Raw genomic sequence first — 22,314 nt, 5'->3', positions numbered from 1 at the left:
CTTGAAAGCTGTTTTCATGGCAGCTGAATAAAAGGAAATGGTCTCTGGTTAGCACTAACACTATGAACATAGATGTACGTACATGCCCGTGTGCTGGTGTAAAAAAAAAAATTAAGAGAGAGACATTCTCAAAAATGTGTAACTGTGAACACCACAAATGTTCTCTTAGTGTTGATTCGGACAACCACAGGGCTTTTGGCAGTCACTGGAAATCTGGTTGAAATTGCTGCATGCATGTACGTTGTGCCTATGAATGCATCATGCGTTGTCTCACATGCGATCAGCCTCTTTGTACTCTATTACTAGCTACCTTAAATATTTACGTTAGTTCATTTATATACCGCTTTCAACAGAAATCACCCAATAAAAAACGACCGATATAAAAAATGCAATACAAATTCCACACCGAAAGCTATACACTACAGTGGTATCTCGAGTTTAGAACTTAATTCGTTCTTAACCTGAAACTGTTCTTAACCTGAGATACCACTTTAGCTAGTGGGGCCTCCCGCTGCCGCCGCTTGATTTCTGTACTCATCCTGAAGCGAAGTTCTTAACCTGAGATACTATTTCTGGGTTAGCGGAGTCTGTAACCTGAAGCGTCTGTAACCTGAAGCATCTGTAATCCGAGGTACCACTGTACTAACAACATCAATAATCACAATCATAAGCATGATGTATTACCAAGGTATAGTATTTAAAACCCATATCAGCTTGGGACCAGTTTACTTGAGGGATAGTCCCACTCAATTGCTTTGATCTTCAAAACTGGCACTGTTACAGGTTTGTTCTGCTCTTGTAAGAAGTTGATCTGTCAGGGATTCTTTAGCTGTTATTCCTGCATTGCAGGGGGTTGAGCTAGGTGACCACTGTGACCCCTTCCAGCTCTACAATCCTATGATTATTTTCAGTGTGGCAGCACCTGTACTTTGGATGTCATCAGGCAGGCACCTTGGCTGTGCTCTTTTTGGTACCTCTTTAAAACATTTTTGTTTAAGCAAGCCTTTCTAGACATGTAGAAGCTACATGTGTTCCTTTTAGTTATTGTTGATTTTAATAATCTTTTGAATATTTTAATACCAGTTTTAATCAATAGTTTTAATGTGGTTGTTTTAATATATTGTAAACCAGAGAGGATTTTTGGTTTGTGACTTTTTAAATAATCAAGCAGTATATAAATTTTGCTGAGTAAAATTATTACTGCTCCACATTTTAAGTAACGTAATTAAGTAGCAATAAATAAAACACTCATGGTATTTGGCAAAAGGTGTGTAGAAGGGCCTGTATATGACCTATACACAGGAAGCCACTATGCAGAGCAATTTCAGTAATGTTTCAGCAGCAGTAGTATGCACCAAGGGTTGTGCCAGTTTGATAATACAGTGGGGACATTTTTAAGATTCTTGCTAATAAAAGACAAAGAATCCACTGTACCAAAATCACTCTTCTTTGGAGTTTGAGATCTGTGTCTCAGGCTGGTCAAACCTTCAACATGGGTTGTGTGTGTGTGTGAGATCTCTCCTCATTCTTAGTAATGAGGCAAACAGCTTTCTCAACATAAAAGGCCAACATTGCTCCATGTGACTCCTTTGAAGCCCGTAATGGCAGAGCTGAAAGCAAGAGTTTTAGACTTAGGTATCTGGAATATGTTTTCTGTTTTGTCCATGAGAGGCAGCTTCATTCTCCTGAAAGGCATAGACGTTTTCAGAAGGGCACACTGTTTCTCTCCCCCCCCTTCCCAGATATACCCTTCCCTTAAACACTGCACACAGCACAAACTTCCTATTGCAGCTGGTAGTTATCAACCAGAATAAGTGTGCACGCACAGGTCAACCATGGGAATGCATCAAGTATTAGATTTGAAAAAGAGCTGGGGAGGAGAGAGCAATAAGAGGAGCAGGACTGTAGTCTTTTTGGCCTGATTACTATTATTATTATTACTGTCTGCCCTTTAAGAAGGAAAAAGGAAGAAAGATTACAGCAGCTTTGCTATTAAATGAAAAGATTAACATGCTGTGGGTGCTTTGCCAGGGTGTGATGAGATTTGCAGGAGATGAGTGGCTGCAAAGCGGGACTAATGAAAAGCAGGCCACGGAAACCATGTGCTGTGTGGGCCCCCAAATTATCTTGCTTCTCTCTTCCAGGCATCTTCCAGATATCTTCCAGATATTTACTGAGATCCCCACCAGAAACAAAAAAGCCAGCACTGGGATGGGGTCATTTGATAAGTCTTCCTTCCTGAGGTTCTTGGAAGTGATCCATTCTCTGACTTAGCAGCTTTGGTTTCCTTCTTAAGATGAAGTGAAAAGCAATAGTGGCTCAGCCCAGCCTAGTTTTAAGTTTCATGGTACCTTATTTGGTGTGTGTGTGTGTGTGTGAGAGAGAGAGAGAGAGAGAGAGAGAGAGAACTGGGGAGTGCTGAAGGGAGACAAGAAGGATATGTATGGTGAGTGTAGTTGTCAGCCTTCTTCAAAATTTGTGTTCTTCCGCTCCCCCCTCCCCTTCAAAGCCTGGGACTCAATTGACTTGTTTTTCCTTGCACCTTGGGAAGGTTCAAGGTAAGAGATAGGAAACTAGCTTCTCAGGGAACAGTACTGTATCGAAAACAAAATACAGGCACTCCCCACTTATGCAGGAGTTACGTTCCTGGCCCCCACATGCATAAGTGAAATTGCGTAAAGTGGGGAGCACCGTCTAAACACCCTCAAAATGCCCTCTCTTCCACTCCTCTTCAATCCATACAAAAAATACTGAGCACAATAAAATAACGCTTGTGACCTATTCATACAGCCAAGTTTGCCAATTCTATTACGTTTGTATTGAGGTCACACTATGGGAATGTAGGCTCCTTTGCAAACCCTTTCCTGGACGTTTTAAAGTGAAAACTTCAGACATGCTTCCATCTGGCTTCTTCATAAGCAGTCAAAGTGTCCCCTTCCATACAGATGAACATGTGTGGTACTTTGAGTTGACAAGTGTCTTTGCTCTCTCTGTACATATCAAGGTATTTGCTAAAGAAAGTTAAAGGAACCTGAATTTTGATTTGCTAGATTTTCTGTGTGTAACTTTAATTGTCTTCATTGCAGATTATTTAGAAAAAAAGGCCACTTCAGGAAACCCAATTTATCCTGAATCAGAACAGTTCTTAAGCTCTGTGACTTGCTATACTCTAAAAACCCTTTTAATCTGGTTTATGTTCCCATGGACAATGAATGCAGCCAGACAAAGGCAGGATCAGTGCCAACATAGAGCTGTGCTTTTTACTAGTTGTTATGGCAGGATATTATACATAAACCAGAGTGGCTCTCCCTTTATGGTAACAGGAGTGAGGAGGGGAGTGAAAAGGAATTAAAGGGGTCAGAAGTCATACTCTCTGATGGATGGCAGAATCTCTCCCTGGTTTATGGTCTCTGGTGACTTTGGTTCCTTGATTTTAATGACTGACCTAACAAGACATTGCAACCTTCCTTCCTTCAGAGACTAGACTGATGCAAAGTTTGACAACAATTAAGAAAGAATGCATTGTGCCTTTGATCTATAGGACTATTTTTAATCTGTCATCCGAGAGATAAAATGTCAGAGGGGCCTCCATTTATTTTCTAGAAGCTTTGACCGAGTTAAAAAGTTCCCTTAAACGTTAACTTCAGTGGTTTTACTGCTTCTTGTGTTAACAAAAAAGCACTAATAGTAGAAAAGGGACTTCATGCATCCAAATTGATTAAACTTTTTAGCCCACTTGTTGGGACCAGTTGAAAGGCTGTGATAGAAATGACACGATGCACACAGGTTCTTGTTTGTTCTTGCACTTCAATGTTATGCTATGCCTGAAAGGCAAATTGTGTGCCCATGGAGGAAATGAAATGTCATCAAGAAACTGTAAGTTGCTGACAGTGTCATGCCTTCCTGTCAGTGCATGGAAAGGCTGGGTCTTGTCTATTATAATGGCTCTGGAACTAAAGCCAAGTCATAATCATCCAGGTCTCAAGAGAGATCGTAAAGCGAAACAGTTCTTGGCCAAGAAATCATCATATGGGTCCATAGTAATCAGACTGAGAAATATTCAAAGAGTACATGTCAGTTTGGAGACAGTATTAACAATGAATATTCAATTAGCATTTAGTGACACCCTTTTCCTGCTTAAAATAACCAATCTAAATAAAAAATCAGTGTTTGGGAACGAATTTCAGTGAAGGTGGCCCAGTGCCAACTGAGCTTTGAGGCTGCTGGCTTGCAGATCTAAAACAGCATCAAAATAAAAAATGAAAATTGATGCAGCAAAATTTAAAAATAATAAAGTGGAATGGGTTTGTGGACTGCAATAGTTGACAGTTGCTCACAGGTAGGTAAAGCCACAGAGTATTTTTTATTATTACTGAGAATGATAAATTTCAAACAGGGAAACTCCAGTTACGGAGGATGGGCATTGTTGACTCCTGTGGTGTTATGAATCTACCCCTCAGGCTGCATTTCAAAACTTTAAAAAATGTGTATGGCTTTTCATATGTTCAAATAGGGCAAAGGAAGAATGGAACTTAAAAAAATGAGAGCAGTCCTGAAGCATGGGTGCCTTTCTGGAGGCAGGGTTGAGAGGAGCTTCCTTCAGAGGAAGGAGGCTTGTATGGAAGGAACATTGATGTCTAGACAGGTAACAGAGAACATTATACAGAATTAAATATTACAGAGGGAGAGCCGCCATGGAGAAAGCAAAGGGAGATCCTGCAGCTAATGCAGTGTCCCAGGGAAAGTGGAGAAAACACTCTCATTTAACACATCTAACATTAGACTGGATAGAACACTGGAAAGGACAGCTCTAGGATGGAGTAGACCAGGGGTGGCCAACTTCCTAGAGACTGCGATCTACTCACAGAATTAAAAACTAGCAGTGATCTATCCCTGTTTTTTAGGAGTTTGGGGAAAAGCCACGTTTTATTGGGGTTCAGGTCACAGTTGTTGAGGGATTTTTAGAGAGGGGGTTCAGGAGGCTGAAGTTGCTTTGCTTATTTTAGGGAGAGGGAACACAGCATTTTAAAAGTATTTTGAGGAGAAAGAGAAACAGCAACTCACACAAGGATCACGGGGGGTAAACAGCCTCAGTTTGTAAACTCCGTCTTCTGTTCTCCAACAGTGGAGGGTGGGGCAAGGGGCTGGAAGGGGGCCAGCGATCGACTGCGATCAACAAAAACATCGTAGGGATCTACCAGCAGATCGCTATCGACCTGTTGGATATCCCTGGAGTAGATTAGTGGGGGTTTTTACTATTTATTCCCTCTGTTTTTAGCACTTTTACAACTATCTCTGAATACACTACTATGTTTTTACCAACTATTGAATCCCCAATCTTGTGCCTTCATCCCACCTTCAGAAAATGAATTCAATGCATTTTGTAAATTATTGCATCAGCAGCTATATTGATCCCAAGGGTCACAGCCCATAGCGTAGATGAAGGTAGAAATGATCAACTGCAGGCTTTCCTGTTGCTGGCTTTGCTGAAGGGTTGACCTCTTTTTTTAAAAAAAAAAAAAGACTTCAACAGCTGTTTCTGCTTAGAGACCACTGGCATCTTTATGAACTGTTTTTTCCATTCACCCTCTCTCCTTTCTCAGCAGCAATGAATTATGTAAGATTACATTCCTGCCCTTTCCTTATTAATGTTCTGGCAGACATATCCCTATGAAGTGGATCCACATAGTCTCTCTGGATTGTGCGGACATATACACAACAGAAACACCCCACCCCCACAACACACACACATTAAATATGTATACTCAGAAGTTCAGGAATATTCTCTCATAAATTGTCCACATTTTCAGGAATATTCTCTCATAAATTGTTCACATTTTTATTCATCTGATACTCCTAAATGCAGACATAAACAATCTCACTACTAGCTGTACATGTAACCCTTCCAGTTCTTCACTCATCTTGCAGGGAATAATCCAAGCTCCTGTTGGTTTCTTCCCCCAGTCTTTCCCTGTCAGGCCCAAATTCTTCATCCTCGCCTTAGCCATGGTTAAGTTATTTCAAACAACCATGGTTATCCTTACAGGTTTTGCTTTTAACAAGGACATAAAGCCTGAGTGTGAAGCTATCTTGAAGTCTCTGGTTTAAAGTGAACTAATCCTACAATTCATCATGTTTCATATCAGTTTTGAAATAATGCTTAATTATGGTTAAGGTGGATGACTCTACAGGCAAGCGGGGAGAGAGATTAGGGGAAGGGAGCAGCCAGACCCACTGTGCCCTCTTGATTACTTGACCAGCAATGGGGGATCTTGGCCCATTATGTCTCCATCAGTACGTGGCGCATCTTGTCATAATTTGAGTTTAGAGAATAATTTGTATTGGATAAAGACTGTGGCTTTAACTGCATCGTCTCCTACAGGGGTGAGCAACCTTTTTTCTGCCTAAGAGAAATGGTCTCACAGCAATGTTACGGAGACCACATGCCAATGGTATGTGGGAGCAGAGGCAAAAGTGGGCGGAGCAACAGATATGTCTGTACAGGAGGCCACACAAAAGTCAGGAATTTCTCCACACACCCTACACATGCATATGGCAAACAAGAGGCATTATCACAGCTCAGGGACAAATACCAGCCGGTAAAAGCATTCAGGTTGGCTGGTGTGGGGCATAGACTGGGGGGAGGAGGCATGACCTGGAGAGGGTTCCAAGGGCCAGATAGAGTTACTTGGAGGGCCGCATTTGCTGTACTACACCTCTGCAGTTATTTAAAAGTAATTAAAATCATATTAAAAAGCGGGTAAAGTTTGTTGGTTGAGTTTCCAATGGAGGAGGAATGTGCTAGCTTTCAGTTCTGTTCATTCAAGAGCTTGCATGCCATTTGACCAACAAACTCTATCCTCTTACCTAGTTTTTTATCTCTTAAACTGATTTTAATTACTAGATATTAAATGCAGAAGTGTAGTAGAGCATGCATATAAAGGTAGTCTTTATCCAATATAAATTAATCTCCTTGTTCAAATAATGGCAAGAAATAAATAAGTCCAATAAAAGGTATCCTCTTATGTAGTTTGCATTTCTTAGCCTTTCAAGCCAAGACTGATCTTTATTTATTAACATGTCAGTATAGAATATGTGGTTTCATACTGCATCCAGAAAATAATTGTTTCCATATGATTTAGTCAGTCTTCTGCTCTTCAATAGGAGATAAACTAGTTTAAGACAATTCTGGTTAGACATCAATCATCAGTAAATATAAACTAAATTGGTGCATTCTCTGGGTGCATAATAAATTGTAAACATGAACATTGCAGCTTGGCCCACATGCACATTGGGCCAGATTAGATTGTTCACATAGCTGTTGGTTGACTTCCAAACTGACCAGAATTTTAAGTAAGCATCAGTTGAATGAATTGTTGCCTGTTGGTGTGGCTGCCACAATTTGTAACAACTTGAAAAGGGGGCATGAGAATTAAGCAAACTGCAGCAACTATCCATGGGGAGAGAGAGAAATGTATACATACATATACATATTTAAAGATTAGAAAAGAACATTCTAAACTCTTTGAATGCTGATCCTGATGCAGTGTTTCAGAATAGTATCTGAATCCATACCTATTTCCCAAGAATTAATGCTTGATGCCTTTAGTATACAGAAATGGACAAGTACTGCAAGGGGCTTACTGCCTAGATATTGTTCCTTCTGCAATGGACCCAACTCTGGGGAAGCTTACTATGGAACTAAGCTTTCCCCATTATTATGGTCCCAGACTTTCATAATTCCCACAAACCTGGAATGTGTTTGTCTCCCAAAGAAGAGGTAGGATAATTTTATTATTGTCAGAACATAGTTCAATTCAGATTTTCCCAGGCTGAAGTGAGAAGAGATATGTGATATATGTTGTGGCTTCTATTATTTTACCAGCTATAAACTGTAAATCTTCTCGCTGGATTGGTAACTTCTAGAATTTTCAGGTAGTCATATTTCAAACACTTCCTCATGTAAAAGTGGCAGACAGGAATGGAGCATTTCAGTGTCACATATAAAAGTATCCCTAAACTCAGTTTCAGCCTGAATTAAAATTCTAACCGTTTGTTGAAAATTAGGCACATTTAGGGAGCAATCCTGCTGCCTCACAGGGCAGCTAAGGATAGACTGCCCTCTCTGTGGGTGGAGGCATCCTAGTATGACCATGGAAAGCTTCACCACTGTTGCTCTTATGCTGGTGATGCTTTTCAGGGTGGTGGAGGCAAAAATGGGATGCATTGGATTTAAAGCCCCTTCATTCTCCCAACAGCTCCTGAAAAAGGCAAAAAAACCCTATGCCAGCCTGGAGCTTGATTATTCCCCTCCCCTTATTGGTGTCAATGGAAGGGGATTTTTTTAAGGACAGGAAAGGACAGAAAATTAGGAGAGCTGAATCCCTACTTTCTGCCCTGCCAGAGCAAACAGCAGGGCTGAAAAAGTGGTGGTTCTTTCACCACAGAATCTCCCCACCACCACTTCTCCAAGGCAAATTTCTCTTTGCAAATATGAATTTGGCTGTGGAATTCCAAATGGCCCAGCTTTTTAGTTTTGTCAGAGTAAACTTGGCACATTTCACTAGGAATCAAGATATTACTGTTTGAGGAAGCATTCCATGTTCTCAGAATGAGGAACAACTGTAGTACAGCCAATAGTTTGTTCAGCCTGATGAAATGAAATCAAGCTTCAGAACTCCATTACCACATTTTAAATGCACGTTACAAGCACAGCTTATTAGCCAGTTTTCTGCCTGCACAGTATTATTCCCATTACTGGGGAAGAGTGTGAAGAACAGAGTACCCAAACAGCTGAGAGCCAGAACTAGAACTCAGGCATTTCTAGTTTCCTAGTCCTTGCTTGAATCTTTTAGACCAGACTGCTATGGGGATAGTTCCATATCTGGGATCCAGCAGAAGATGCCAAGCTATGAGGTCTAGTCCAAGAACATTGTCTCCAATAACACCGAAACAGCACATAAGCAGAGAAGCCAAAGAACACGAAACTTTATTTTTACAGAGACATCATACCAAAGGTCTTCTTGAGTTTTCACTCTTGAAGATGAATTCTCCCAGCTCCCTGGGGTCCAGAACCTTGACTTGCTTGCTAAAGGATTTTGGCTCACACTAGTTTGTGTATTTGCTTCCTTGGCTGACATTTCATTTATATGATTTAGTTTTCTTCCCCGTGCTAAAAAATCTTACCGCTTATGAGAGAACAGTATTAACATATAAATAGTGATGGGATTTGAACAGACTGGGAGATCTAACCTGTAATGAAGAGCTAGCTGTCAGAGCCCTTTTTAAATAGCATATGGGATGACAGGCAATGTTCTGTGCGGTTATTGCTGGAAGGACTCTAGAGCAGGGGTGGGGGATCTACTCTGCTGTAGAGGATGGAAAGGTCAGTGGTGAAGCATATGCTTTGCACACAGAAGAGCTCATCTTCAATCACTGGCATCACCCATTAAAATAGGGATGAGACTCTCAAGATGTTGATGAATTCCAACTCTCATCAGCCTCAGCCAGCATGGTCAGTGATGAGGGATGCTGGGAATTATAGTCTAGCACTATCTAAATGGCCACAGGTTGTTCACCCGTCACACAATTAAAAGGCTCATGTAGCAGGTGATAGAACCTCTGCATGAGACCATGGAGAACAGCTTGCAGTGTTGGCTAGATGGACCAATGGTTTCACTCCTCAGCAAAAGGAAACTCCACATGTTTTAACAAATATGCTTAGAAATATACTTACTAAATGGTATCTCTTCTCAAGTAGAACTTTTATCTGGAGGGTTTTGTAGCAGTAACTTATCAGAGTTTCTTGCCATTTGTTTTTTGTGCTTTACTGTAGAACTTTTGTGTTACATAGATCCCCCCCCAATAATCCCCAACTTTTTTCAAATATGGGGGGAACATACACTGTTCATCGGTGTGGGGTTAAGTTCATGTTACGTGTACACGTGTGTGTTGGAGACTTGATGCCTTCCCCATGAAAAACAGTTGCAGTCAGTGGTATTGATAGCAGAGAAGTGGTAGCAGGAGGGGCACTTCACTGATTCCAGCATGCCATTTCTATTCTGAATCTCCTCCTCCTGAAGCTGTTTGTAATGCCTGTGTGTGTGTATAAATATTTCACTCTGAGGTCCCTGAAAGAAAAGTGGAATATAAATGTCATAAAGAGATATCCGGGATCTAATTTCAAACTGCCAAAGCTCAAGGCTGCTATGCTGTGTGCACTGGGAGTAGGTATTGTTAGCCAAGTAATACTTTGGTTGAGCATGTTTCGGTACAGAAAAAGGGATCAAGGTGTTAGAACAACTCTACTTTGAGGGAAAGTATCAATGTTTGGGGCTTTTTAGGTGAGCAAAGGAGAACATGCTAGGGGAAGAGCAAAGTACAGTCATACCTCGGGTTGAGGTAGCTTCGGGATAAGTATTTTCGGGTTGTGCGCTGCGGCGACCCATTACTTGCTGCTCGCGCATGCGCAGACAGTCAAAATGACGTGAAGCGCATGTGTGGAAGCAGTGAATCGCTACCCGCGCAAGCCCAGACGTAGGTTGCGTTCGCTTCTGGATGCAAACGGGGCTCCGGAACGGATCCCTGTTCACATCCAGAGGTACCACTGTGTGCTTCAAAAGTTTACAAGAAAAGCATGCTTTAAAAGCAATTTAAACACATTCATGGGAGATACCAATGTCTACTGGTCATGATGGCTATATATTAACTCTAAATCCAGAGGTGGTATGCCTCTGAGTACCAGATGCTGGGGAGCACAAGTGGGGAGACCCCTGTAGTGCTCAGGTCCTGCTTGCTGGCTCCTCATGGGCTGGTCCACTGTGAGAACAGGCTGCGGGACAAGATTTATTTTATTTATTTTTTTATTTATTAGATTTATCTACCGCCCTTCTTTGTAAGATCTCAGGGCAATTCACAGAATACAATACAGGACAAAAACAAGTAAATAATTAAAAACAAAACAGCAAACCTACATTTCTTCTGTCTAGCTTTTGGTTTGGCTGGTTAGTCCATTTGGGTGTTTCTGGTGCCGATAAACCTGTGTTTTCTGTATTATTTAAGTTTTGCTTTAAGTTATTAACTCAAGCCACCTTAAACCTTGGAAAATTTGCTAATAATAGGGAAGCAAGCAAGATGGTGCAGCCGGGCTTTTTATTATTCTTTCATTCATGCTACACAGGTGCATTCACAGTTGATGAATGTCTCCTCTCATGGTTCTTGTGTAGTAAAGAATTGAAGAGTCAACTCCACTCTGACTCAGAAGGAAGGCTCAGCCACTCTGTATGGGTGGCGTGAGGAGCCTGGCTTATCGGCGCCTGTACTTTAACTTTTCTCCAGAGGCCTCTGGGACTATTGGTCCCATAACCTTGGCAGCGCACATTCACTAAAAGTAGGTTTGTGAATTATTTTTGGAGGCCAGTATGGGAATATGGCGAACTCAAGCTGAGGTTCTGAATTGGGCTAGGGATGGAGCTGCAGTTCACCTGCTGTGTTTTCTCTGCCCAGGGACTTGATAAAGCTCCTTCTTTCCCCCCCGACCCTCATCCCCGCTTTCCACAGCAAAGAGCATATACAAGGAGGCCCTTTCATCTTGGCATATCCCCCTGCTGATTAATGTGATGCAATGTTCCCACGTAGGCAGAGGCAACAGTATGTCGGCCGTGTAATTAGGAGCCAGATAATGAATGCTTAGAGGCTATTCAGACAGCACTCCCACCTCCCTGCCGACCAAGGCTGTTTCTCAGCAGTGAAGCCAAGTGGAAGAAAGGGTGGCACAAATCCTATTGGCCCTCTGCTTAATTGTGTTGAAAAGCAGGGCCTCATACTGCAGTGGGGGGATGGGTTGAGGGAACACTGGACAAATGGATCTCCCTCAGTACTGTAGGGCCAAACTTTTCAGTAGTGGTTTAAAAAAAAAATGTGTTTGACCTTGTGGCTGCAGAAGCTCTAAACATGCACATCCCTGTGTGCATTTTTTAAAATGTTTCAGATCATTAGGGAAAGCCACCACAATAAGCACAAGGCTGTCCCTTCTCCGTAACCCAGGGGCAAAGATGCTGCTGCTTAGTAGCCTTTGAAATGTGGGAAACAAGCCAGGCATACAAAGGGGTTATTCTTGTTATGGGCCTTTACAGTTACACCGCCATTCGTTGTCCAATTAATAGTTGTAAAAAGGCTATCCCCTTTCTCCAGGCCTCACATAGGGAAAATAATAATCCATTGGTGTAACCAGGCTTGGCCAGATGTCTTGACGAAAATAAAGTATAGCTCTAAAATTAGCAGCAAGTTTGTCTGATAAGCTTCGTTCCAGACGAATCTGTTGCCAGACTTTTTCAAACCCCCCCAAAGCCAACGAGTTTCCAAAATGCCTGCTAATATGTTTATTAACTAGGGAAGGGGGTGTCACACTTGAGCATGTGATGAATGTAAAGCATCCTGCTTGCATGGATTCAGTTCTGAATGGAATCTCTAATTCAACCAGTCTCTGACTGAACAGGACCGAGCAAGTGATTTGGAATTTCAACATCAGCTTCTAGTACACAGTATTTTCAACACAAAGATCAAGGGCCACAGTTCATAGGAAAGGAATAATCAGCAGCCTGTTTCGTAAGCCTTGCTGTGACATCATCACAAAGGGCTGTAGGTGGGCTGCACCATCAGCTGCACCAGAGCAACACATACCATGTTGTGCTATAATGTTATGCATCATTCAGAGTAGTATTGAAATTGGTAGAACAGAAGGAGAGCTCTCCTGAATCAGACCAAAATTTCATCCAGATCAGTATCCTGTTTCTCACTGTGCAAGGGCATTGCAAAACCTGTGACTGCTGGGTTTTGTGGAGGGCTTTGAAAATCATTTTGCGGTTTGTGCATTTACCTGGATGATTTGATTTCACACAGTGAACACACAGCTGACATCCAGGTGACTGACAAATGGGCAGCCACACCCACCAGTCGGATTTGGCCTATGAAGGACATAGTGATCTGGCCCACGAGCCAGATCCATTTCCCCACCCTTTCTGCAGCCCAATCATATGCATACATGTCCTGTCCATGAGGCATACCCTAGGTGGAATAGCTTAGAATATCAGCCTTAATAGGCATTTTTATCAAGTAGGATGGAGACAGGGAGCCCACAGTATTCCCTGGGTTCTTATTAAAGCACCCTTTTGACTTGTCTTCCTTTAGCTTGCAGCCAAAAAGGGCTCTTTTCCATCTCCAGTTTTTTTCAACCCCTATCCATTCTGAGCCAGCATTTTTTTCCTAGCAAAATAGCTCAATTTTCTAATTTTGGGTTCAGTTTTAACTGACAGTTCTGTGACAGATCTGTTGCAACATTTGCTGGGCAAGTTTTTCCATACTCAAATTCAATGTAGACAATTTTTTCCATCTCCTAATATTGTGCATTTTGTTTGAGTAACTTTATCCCATGTTAGCTGGTTTAATAAAAACCTAACTCTGTTGAAATATCAACAATGGTGAAATTAGTAGGGATACATTTAGGTGTTGTTGTTGTTTTTTAAAAAAATGTATCTACAAAAGAACAGCAATTAAGCATGTTTCTTGTTTAGTGATGCCATCCCTAGTTATTGCGTCTATGAGGCAAAGAGGGTCAGAGCAGAGCCTAATGTGTCCCTGACCTGTCCAGGGGGACAAAACAGAAGAGCTTTTGTTTTATTTGTTTATACAGTGACTCACTCTGTAGTAACTGGGTTAAAGTCCACTTAGAAATGAAGAGAACAAAAGGCGTCCTGTTAGTACTGGACATTTGCCTCTTAAGATATCATAGAAAGGATCTTTTTTAATACTGCAGCAGGATGCAGGAAGCCACAAGCTTATGGGAACATAGCAGCACTTTGGAAAGGAAAACACAGCCTCAGACTTTCATCTGCAGATTTCTCCCTTCATTTTTCCTCTAGCTTCTTTACCGCCTGCTGGAGCTGAAAGAATCAGAGCCCCAAATTTCCATACATCACAGGCTCCTGAAGAGAAAGGAAAAACATTGGATTGGAGGGCTTGGGTCCTCTGTTGCTGCCAGCCCCAAAGAGAGAGGGGGAACATTGCTTTATGCAACCTCTTGGATTCTTCTGTGCAGAGAACTGTGTTTTCATTATTGTGTTATCTGATCTCTAAATCCCCAAACCCCCTACCAGACAGAAAATTCATCAGTACTGAATGCCACAGTCCCAGAGTAAGAATATATGATATTAAGTGGTATTACTGTGTATGTCATTTACTTGCACATCCTAAAATGCTTTCTAAACTATAAACTACACAAACCCTGTAGATGGAAATAGCTCTGGAAAGGGTGGTAGTTACTGAACTTCCTTTTTTCATTGTCTCCCTTCAAGATGCTTGAGTTGCCCACTGTGGTCCATTCATAGTGATGCGGAATGCTCAATGAACTGTTTCCCACCAGAGATTCCTACTCCACCTTTTTAGACCTCAGGAAGGACTGGGAGATTCCCTCTAGCTCATTGGATAAGTTATTTCGGAGAAACTTTAAGTTGGCCCACTCCCATCTCGGCTCCCAATGCCTGTGTTGTAGTTTTTGGCTACCTAAATTGCCCAACTGCTAAGTTTCATATAACTCCAAATTTCTGCCTTACAACTAGTGAGTACACATGTGGGCGAAGGCTTGTGGGTTTTTATAATATTACCCTGAACCATGCCTTTTACTTTTATTTTCCTTGAGAGAGAAGGGGTAGGATTTAGGAGTGTTATGCAAAAAGGCCGGAAATTCTGTCTGCCTTGGAGGGTAGGTTTGATCTTGTGTTAGAAATTGGTGCGTTTTTGGAAATCATCCTACATAAATCCTTGGGTTTGGAGACGTGATATTTGATAAGTGTAAATCCAGCAAAAATAGTTTTGAGGTAGGTTTTTTGGTGTGTTTTTTTTTAAAGGGTGGGGTGAATTTTTCACATCTGTTCAGTGCTGAAGGTGACCAGCTCTTGCTTGTAACAGCAACTGCCAATGTCTGTCCAGGGCCAGCATTTTTCTCTGACCCCAGTTTACAGCTTCCCACATGAGCATGCTGCGCCCAGGCTACTCTTGCCAAAGAAAGCAAGAGCTCCTGTAGCATTAGAGCCTCAGTTCTTCATTGAAACTGGAGAGCATATGAAACTCATTCAAGCACAGGGTGAGTGTTGCTGTGACCTGGCTTTCAAACCACCATCACCAACCTCTCTCTTATGTAAAACAAAAAAAAGCCCACATTCAGTATTTTTGTAATAATTCCATTGTTTTGTCATCTCAAAATAGCTACGTCTTAGATAGAAGGAAGTCAGAATATTGCTATACAAAACAAACCAGAGTTAGCAAGCCATCAATCACATGCCACTCAAGTAATTAGCATGCACATATATGCACTCCTTAATGACCCCACAATAACAAACCAAGGCCGCTACAGGGAAAGGGAGGCAAATGCACATTCATAGAACAGAGAAAGTAACCATCAAAGAAAGCGTAGGGGATAGAAAAAGCAAAGCAATAGGGCATCAGACAGCACTGTGTTATATTTCAGATAGGTCCAATTAAATTTTTGCTTGAGTTCCCTAATTAAAACTTGAATAGCATTCAGATGAACTTTCTGTAGATGCTGAGAATGTGGCTCAAGTTACCTTTGCATTAGGTTTTATTTTGCTGCCAAGTATCTCTCTCTGTTTAATTATATGATTGAACTGGACCAACTAGACTGCTTAGAGGTTTTATTATAAACAATATATAAATTTTGCTAAATAAAAAAAGAGTGAACACAAACATTGGTTTGTTTGCTTTTCCACCCTTTTATATACTTTAACACCAATAGTGTAATATCCCAATGCAAAGGAATAGCTAAGTGGGGTTGTTGTTGTTATTGTTGTTACTGTTTTTCTTAATGGTTTTTATTTTATTCTCCCTTATTACTGTTTTTCTTAATGGTTGTAGTAGGTGTTTTTACAGAACAATAAAACAGAGGGTTAAGGGGGCAGAGAAGGAGTAAGGTGTGGATCCCAGAATCGTAATGGGCTGTTTCACACATGATACTAACTCACGGTTTAGCACTATTCAGAGAATCCTCAGTGAGCCTGATCAGAGTGTTGCACACTATTCTCCTGCATGGCTGGAAGCAGAACTTTTGTGATTATTTTCAGTCCTGAATATTTGTTTAGTACTACATACAAATTGGGAATCCCAGTTGAAAACAAACTCTGAAAAGTTGGCTTCATGGTTCACAGTTTGAAGTTGGTTTATTATGAAATTCGTTAGACTTTGTTTCATATCGGGATTTCTGGTTTCTTTGTAAGGCTAAGATGAGATGCATTGAAACTTAAGTAATCTTGGCAGGTCGCCTAATCCCTGATGCACGGGAGGAAAGAAAGGCACACAGACCCAGCACCTTTGCTCAGGCTTGCTGAGGTTCATCCTCATATCACTAAACCATGCTGCGGTCAACAGCATGTGCAGGCTGCGGCTGGTGGGATTTGTAATCCAAAACATATGGAGGGCACCAGGTTGGGGAAGTTTGGTATAGATGCTGAAAACATACTCACTGATATCCATTCCTGTTTGGGATATACAGTGGTACCTCGGGTTACATACGCTTCAGGTTACAGACTCTGCTAACCCAGAAATATTACCTCGGGTTAAGAACTTTGCTTCAGGATGAGAACAGAAATCGTGCTCCGGCGGCACGGCGGCAGCAAGAGGCCCCATTAGCTAAAGTGGTGCTTCAGGTTAAGAACAGTTTCAGGTTAAGAACAGACCTCCAGAACGAATTAAGTTCTTAACACGAGGTACCACTGTACTCATTAGCCGAGAGAGAGAGAGGAAAAAACAGTGGTGAATGCCAGAAGAGATACCTCTCCGATTTCCCTTTGTCAGTCTAACAGATTGTAAGCTACTGGCAGGGTAGGGAGTGGGGAGAGATAGTGAATACAGTGGTACCTTGGTTTACAAACTTAATACGTTCCAGAAGTCCGTTCTTAAACCGAAACCATTCTTAAACCGAGGCGCGCTTTCCCTAATGAGGCCTTCCGCCACTGGTGCCCTTCCACTGTTCGGCTTCCGTTCTTAGACTGAGGTAAAGTTTGCAAACCGGGGCACTGCTTCCAGTTTTGCGGAGTTTATAAACCAAATAGTTCGTAAACAGGGCTGTTCTTAAACCGAGGTACCACTGTATATAAAATAGGTCAACTTGAGAGTAAACTATGTTAATTGGTCACATAGGGTTCTGATCATCTGGAGACTGACTCTTCCTATTTACATGAGTGCCGGGAGAAAGAGAGAGCTAGGTCAGAAAGATTTGCTTGTACTATGACTTTGTTTTCTGCATTGGGCCATACTATCACGAGGAAGGTTCATGGAGCGTAACGCCCTTTGAGGAATTAAATCTGCTTTTCCTCTAGTGCCATGGATGTGATATTGCATTACAAACAATGGATTCAGGAATAGAATAAGGGAACAATGGCAAAGCTCATTCTCCACTATTCCCTGGACTGTGAGGAGCACTGATCAGCTGCTGGTTCTCCGGCATGTAACCTGAGCCCCTCACTCAGGACTGTTAGAAGCATATGTAGCTTGTTCAAGGCTAAGAGGGCAGGAGGCCAGATATAGAATGCACTAATGGAGGTGACAGGAGACTGGAGTTTACAGCCAAGGTCAGCAGTGCTGGAACAGCCTGTCTTCAGCTGGGGCCATTAAATGGCTCAGATTTGTTCAAATTTGCTGTTTCCTTCCTAGCTGAAAAGAATAGTAGAGAAGAAACAGAATTCAATCTTAATATTTTTCTTTTAATTGTTTAATAATAATAATAATAATAATAATAATAATAATAATAATAATTTATTACAGTATTTATACCCCACTCATCTGGCTGCTGACTTTAAAAGCTCAGAAACTCTCGCTTAAGTGATGCTTCAGACCATGAACAATACACAATAAACAGTTGGAATCTGGGCACAGCTTGTGATGAAATGAGTGGAGATATTGCACTGACATGTTAAACAGCCCTGCTCTTTTTATCTTATTTATGTCCAGGCTGCCTCACAGAGCAGTACACCACTTTGTTTATTCCACTGGCTTGAAAGCTTCAAAATGTGGCAACTCTTTTGTGGCCTTCCTGTGCTTGTGCGTGTGTGTGTGTTCCTTTCTCTAAACTCTTGTTTTCTCCTAGGAACTGTCTTCAGGGAAATGTGTGTAGGTTTGTGGGAAGGGAAGGCCTTAAACATACATGTCAAATTCCTAAGCATGTATCTAGGAGTGATGCCAGAGGGGGGAAAGTGCATGGATCAGTGCATGTGACTCTTAACATTGTACAGAAGGTTATATTCCAGCCATGCAAAGTGAAAGGTTATAACACCCACATCTTTCTTTTCTCCATCCCGACAAGCAAGAGGCAGTATCACAATTTAGGAGCACATTCCAGCCACAAACACACTCAAGGAGGGCGTGGAGCAAAGTCAGTGAGGGGTGTGTCCAGGGAGGCCTAGTGGCTTGGCTGATGGAATCTCTTTGCTTCTGTAGTTATGCAGAATGGGACTTCTTGGCAACTTACAGCAGCACAGGAAGAAACCGCTTGGTGTCCTCAAGGCAGTGCAGAACGCTTCCTCTGTTCATGTAAAGAAGAACTCTGCCAAAGTGGTTTGAGCCAAAGTCACTAACAGTTTATGACTTTAGCCCCCGGCTCAGAGGATGTACATGATATAGATATATATATATATGCACAAATTGACACAGCAAATAGTGCTAAACACAGGAGAAGGTAAAATGCTTTGACCCAATTTCAACAAAAAGTACATCCATCACTCTGAGCTATAAGTAAAAATACAGATATGATTTTTTGGGAGGGGAGTAATAAAAGACTTTGAACTTCCTGCTTTCATGCAGGAATGGGTTTGTGGGCAGCAGTTAGCTCTGGAGCTTCTCTCCTAACCTACATGTGCTTTGGACCCCATGCCTACAGCCAGCACGCCTCTTGATCCTGCTCTCCGGCATGTTAGTTTTAGCTCTGCAAGTTGAAAGGAAGGACACTTTGCTTTGCAAAAACCTAGATTGAGCAAGGAGATACTCTCAAACAGTCTGTGATATATTGCCTTTATTCTATCTATAGCTAGAATGCTGTTCTCATAGTTCCCATTTTAGGATTGCTTCATCCATACCAGGAAGTTATGAGTTTTGTAAGACTAGGTGGTGATTTGAGACCAAAGATACCACCATAAGATGAAATGTAATCATCTTCTTGTCTTTTTTTCTTTTCTTTTTCTACCTCCCCTTTGTGGCTCTATTGCTTTGCCTTCAATAAAATCCTAGATATGAGCATTCCAAGATTTTGATAAGCAGCAGAACCAAATTAATATATTTGTACCTCATTCTTGTGAAATAATTACCTCAGGTTAATTCAGATAGCTTGAAACTTTAAAATTTCAGACCCTGACCTCTAGCCCTGTTCTAGCAAATTGGTGAGCCGTGATTTGAGATTCCAATGCAAACCTCTTTTTAAAGAATCAGCCTCATCTTGTACCCACTCTTGTCCAAAAAAAGACATGCTAAGGTGCTGGTAGGCACTTTCTGTCCGTCTGTCTGTCTGTCTGTCTGTCTGTCTCTCTCTCTCTCACACACACACAACCACAAAATATAGCGCTCTAATAACCCTGTGACCAAACTTATCAACTGCCTTGTTTTGCTTTCAGTATTTCTTGTTTTGCAGCAGTTCCTATATTTTGGTAAACATGCTTTATTTTAGAATATCTGTTTTTTATTTTAAAAAAATAATAAAGAAAAGTAATAAATTTAAGAAGAAATCCAGCTGACTTTACATCTTACTGTTTTCTTCTATTATAATTTATGTAGTGTTTATAGTATTCATAGTATCTGAAGTGCTAGGTAAAGTTGCCTCAAAGTAAAACTGTTTTCCACTGATTTTTACCTAGCACAAATAACATCAAAGTAGAAACTGGGGGGAAATGTACTTTAAAGGTAACTAAAGGGAGATTTTTTTCTAGTTAATCCCAAGCTACCTGTAGATTCTTGAGAAAATGTCACACACTTGCTTTTTTTGCTACCCTAAATCACTGGAGAAAGTTCAGTAAAAAACAACAACAGCCAGTGAGCTCAGCTTTGGGGCCCCTCAACTCAATATTACAGTTCAAAGGAAACCACCTTATGTTGAGATACACAGGCAGATCCAAAATGCCACACAAGGGAATGCTTCTTGACAATATATAATGCACAGTATGTATTTTTGTCAGATAGCAAGATGGGCACCTTCATGCAACATGTTAGCATTCACATCCAGACTGGCAGAATCACTAATGTGAATTATCCTGCGTCTTGGAACAATGTTGGATTCACCCTCTCTTTTATCTGACCTAGCTCTCTTCCCCCACCCAGCAGACTTCAGCATACATAGAGTTAAAGATCCTCTCCTCTGCCACTTTGGCTTGGCGCCCAGAGTATTGATTACGCCCCTCAACAATAGCAAGTCATTAGGAGATATTTTCTTATTTGGTCTCACAATTGCCCCTGACACTAAAGCCACTGCCGAGGGGCCTTGTCTTGGAGAAAGTGCAGCAGGAATAATCCAGCAGGGTCAGAAGGAGGGGTCAGAGGCCAGAGGCCAGGACAGGTCAATGCTAGGCACCCAAAGCTCCAAGCCAGTGGAGCAGGTGAAAGGTCCTTTTTGGTTTCACACTAGCCATCCTTTTGGAAACTTAAGATCCACTTTGGGAGATTCAGTGAGTTGGCTCACAATAACCTGGAGTAAAGGACAGGAGATGACATATGTCCCATAGTTTTTCGTCCAGAAGAAAAGTGGAAAACTGGAAAGGGGAAGAAGGGCAAATCTGAAATATGTCACTGCTTGGGCTTTTCTATGCCAAACATAGCGGAAGAGGAGAACCAGATAGCTCACCCTGCAGCGACAGCCAGTTGCATGTGACTTGGGCTCAGGCTGCCTTCCTATAATCAAACAGCAGCTTTTTCCCCTTGTAAGAGGTTTTTTCCCTGCGCTAAAAGAAAATGTCTAGACAGTAACAATAACAACTGGGCCTTGTATGTGTTCAGGGAATGCCTATCGAAATTCTTATAAATATATTTGGGAACCAACCTCCAGGAACGCCTCCTCCACAGAAAACTGTTTTTGCACAACTTACATTCATTTCAGCAAGGTGTGCATAGAAGACTGGACTACTGCATTCAGCTGAGTCTTGCTCTCTACTTCCGGTGCAGTGCACTTACCTTATAGTAACAGTTCATTAATAAATATAGTATACTTCTGAAAAACAGGCCATTTCAAAAAGAAGGTTTAGAAAAAGAAGGCTTTTTAAAGACTCTCTGAGGTGATGCTGAGCAGAACACAAACAGAATGGATTGTAAAATTGGCATTTAAGTTAGCTTCTCAGTTGATTTTTAGGAGGACAGAAAATGTCTGAAAACTAAAGCAGTTGTTTCCATCTGATGTTCCTTCTCTTTCCCCCAGTGCAGCAGTCCCTGGATCTGCCAGCTGGAGGAGTGAGAGGTTAGGCCCAAAGGACAGAATAAGTGTACACATTCATATCTATGTGCTGAGATCTAGTCTGGCCCTATTTGATTCAAATATACTAGACTCTGAATTTCAAATGGAAAACGGCAGCTCCTGTGGTAATTGTTAGAATTGACTGGTTTCACTACTCTTTTGAATTCTTAGGTCCTCTTTTCATCACTACTGTAAGATTTTTGTCACTTTTCATAACTTTTCTATCTGTTTCAACATATATATTATGTGAGGCTCAGTAACAGAATCCTCTACGGAAAGATTAGAGGCACAGTTGGTGCTTCCAGATATCAGTTTCTCCAGCAACCACAGTTCCAACACAAGTGTTGGACAGGAACAGGAAGTACCTCAAAGGAAGAAACTTCCTGACATAGGGGTTTGACATGCTGTTGCGCCCTGTTTGACACTACTGCTGTCATGTCATCTGTGCAGCTTCTCCTGTTTTATCTATTGAACCAGCAGCAATTGTCATGAGGACCAGCAAAATCCCCACATGGCTTTTAGGGTAATGATTCAGTGCATCTGGGGCTTGGAAACACATCTGTCTGAAAGCTGCAGCAGCTAGTGGGTATGCTGACCAGTGGATTTGCTGACAGATCAGATCCTGTCTTATTTCTCTAGTAAATTATAATTACAATTTAGTACAATGAGGCCACAATATTTCATCAAGTAATCTGTGAACCCTCAATTGATGCTTAATCTGCTCTTGATCAGGGCAAATGGTTGGACCAGTCTTGATGCACATCATTCCAAGCAAACTTTGTCTGATCAAAATTACAGACCAATAGATTGAGCCACGATTT

General features: G+C 41.5%; 1 protein-coding gene and 2 long non-coding RNA genes across 14 annotated transcripts in view; 1 reads left to right on the top strand and 2 right to left on the bottom strand.

Annotated features, from left to right (window-relative positions):
* Window positions 1–22,314, top strand: part of RAD51B (RAD51 paralog B) — a 366,487-nt gene that overhangs the window by 237,203 nt on the left and 106,970 nt on the right. The window contains exon 11 of one of the 12 annotated variants that reach the window (XM_081901852.1): window positions 4,514–4,599. The exons of the other annotated variants lie outside the window; for them this stretch is intronic. Coding sequence (XP_081757978.1) covers window positions 4,514–4,536 — 23 coding nt within the window. The 3' untranslated portion in view covers window positions 4,537–4,599. Of the gene's footprint in view, window positions 1–4,513; window positions 4,600–22,314 lie in introns of those variants that run through there. 12 annotated transcript variants of the gene reach the window in all.
* LOC309364873 lies at window positions 11,916–16,553 on the bottom strand. The gene is made up of 2 exons (XR_014165900.1): window positions 15,215–16,553; window positions 11,916–13,982 (listed from the first exon to the last, which is right to left on the bottom strand). It is a non-coding gene; the product is annotated as an uncharacterized lncRNA (long non-coding RNA).
* LOC309364806 overlaps window positions 17,231–22,314 on the bottom strand; it is a 142,648-nt gene continuing 137,564 nt past the window's right edge. The window contains exon 9 of the long non-coding RNA XR_014165880.1: window positions 17,231–17,717. This is a non-coding gene — a long non-coding RNA (uncharacterized lncRNA). The remainder of the gene's footprint in view (window positions 17,718–22,314) is intronic.

The sequence above is a fragment of the Podarcis melisellensis genome (assembly GCF_964234715.1).
Source record: "Podarcis melisellensis genome assembly, chromosome: 1".
Lineage (NCBI taxonomy): Eukaryota > Metazoa > Chordata > Lepidosauria > Squamata > Lacertidae > Podarcis > Podarcis melisellensis.
The sequence above is the reverse complement of the archived record's forward strand: the minus strand, read 5'-3'. Positions and strand labels throughout refer to the sequence as shown.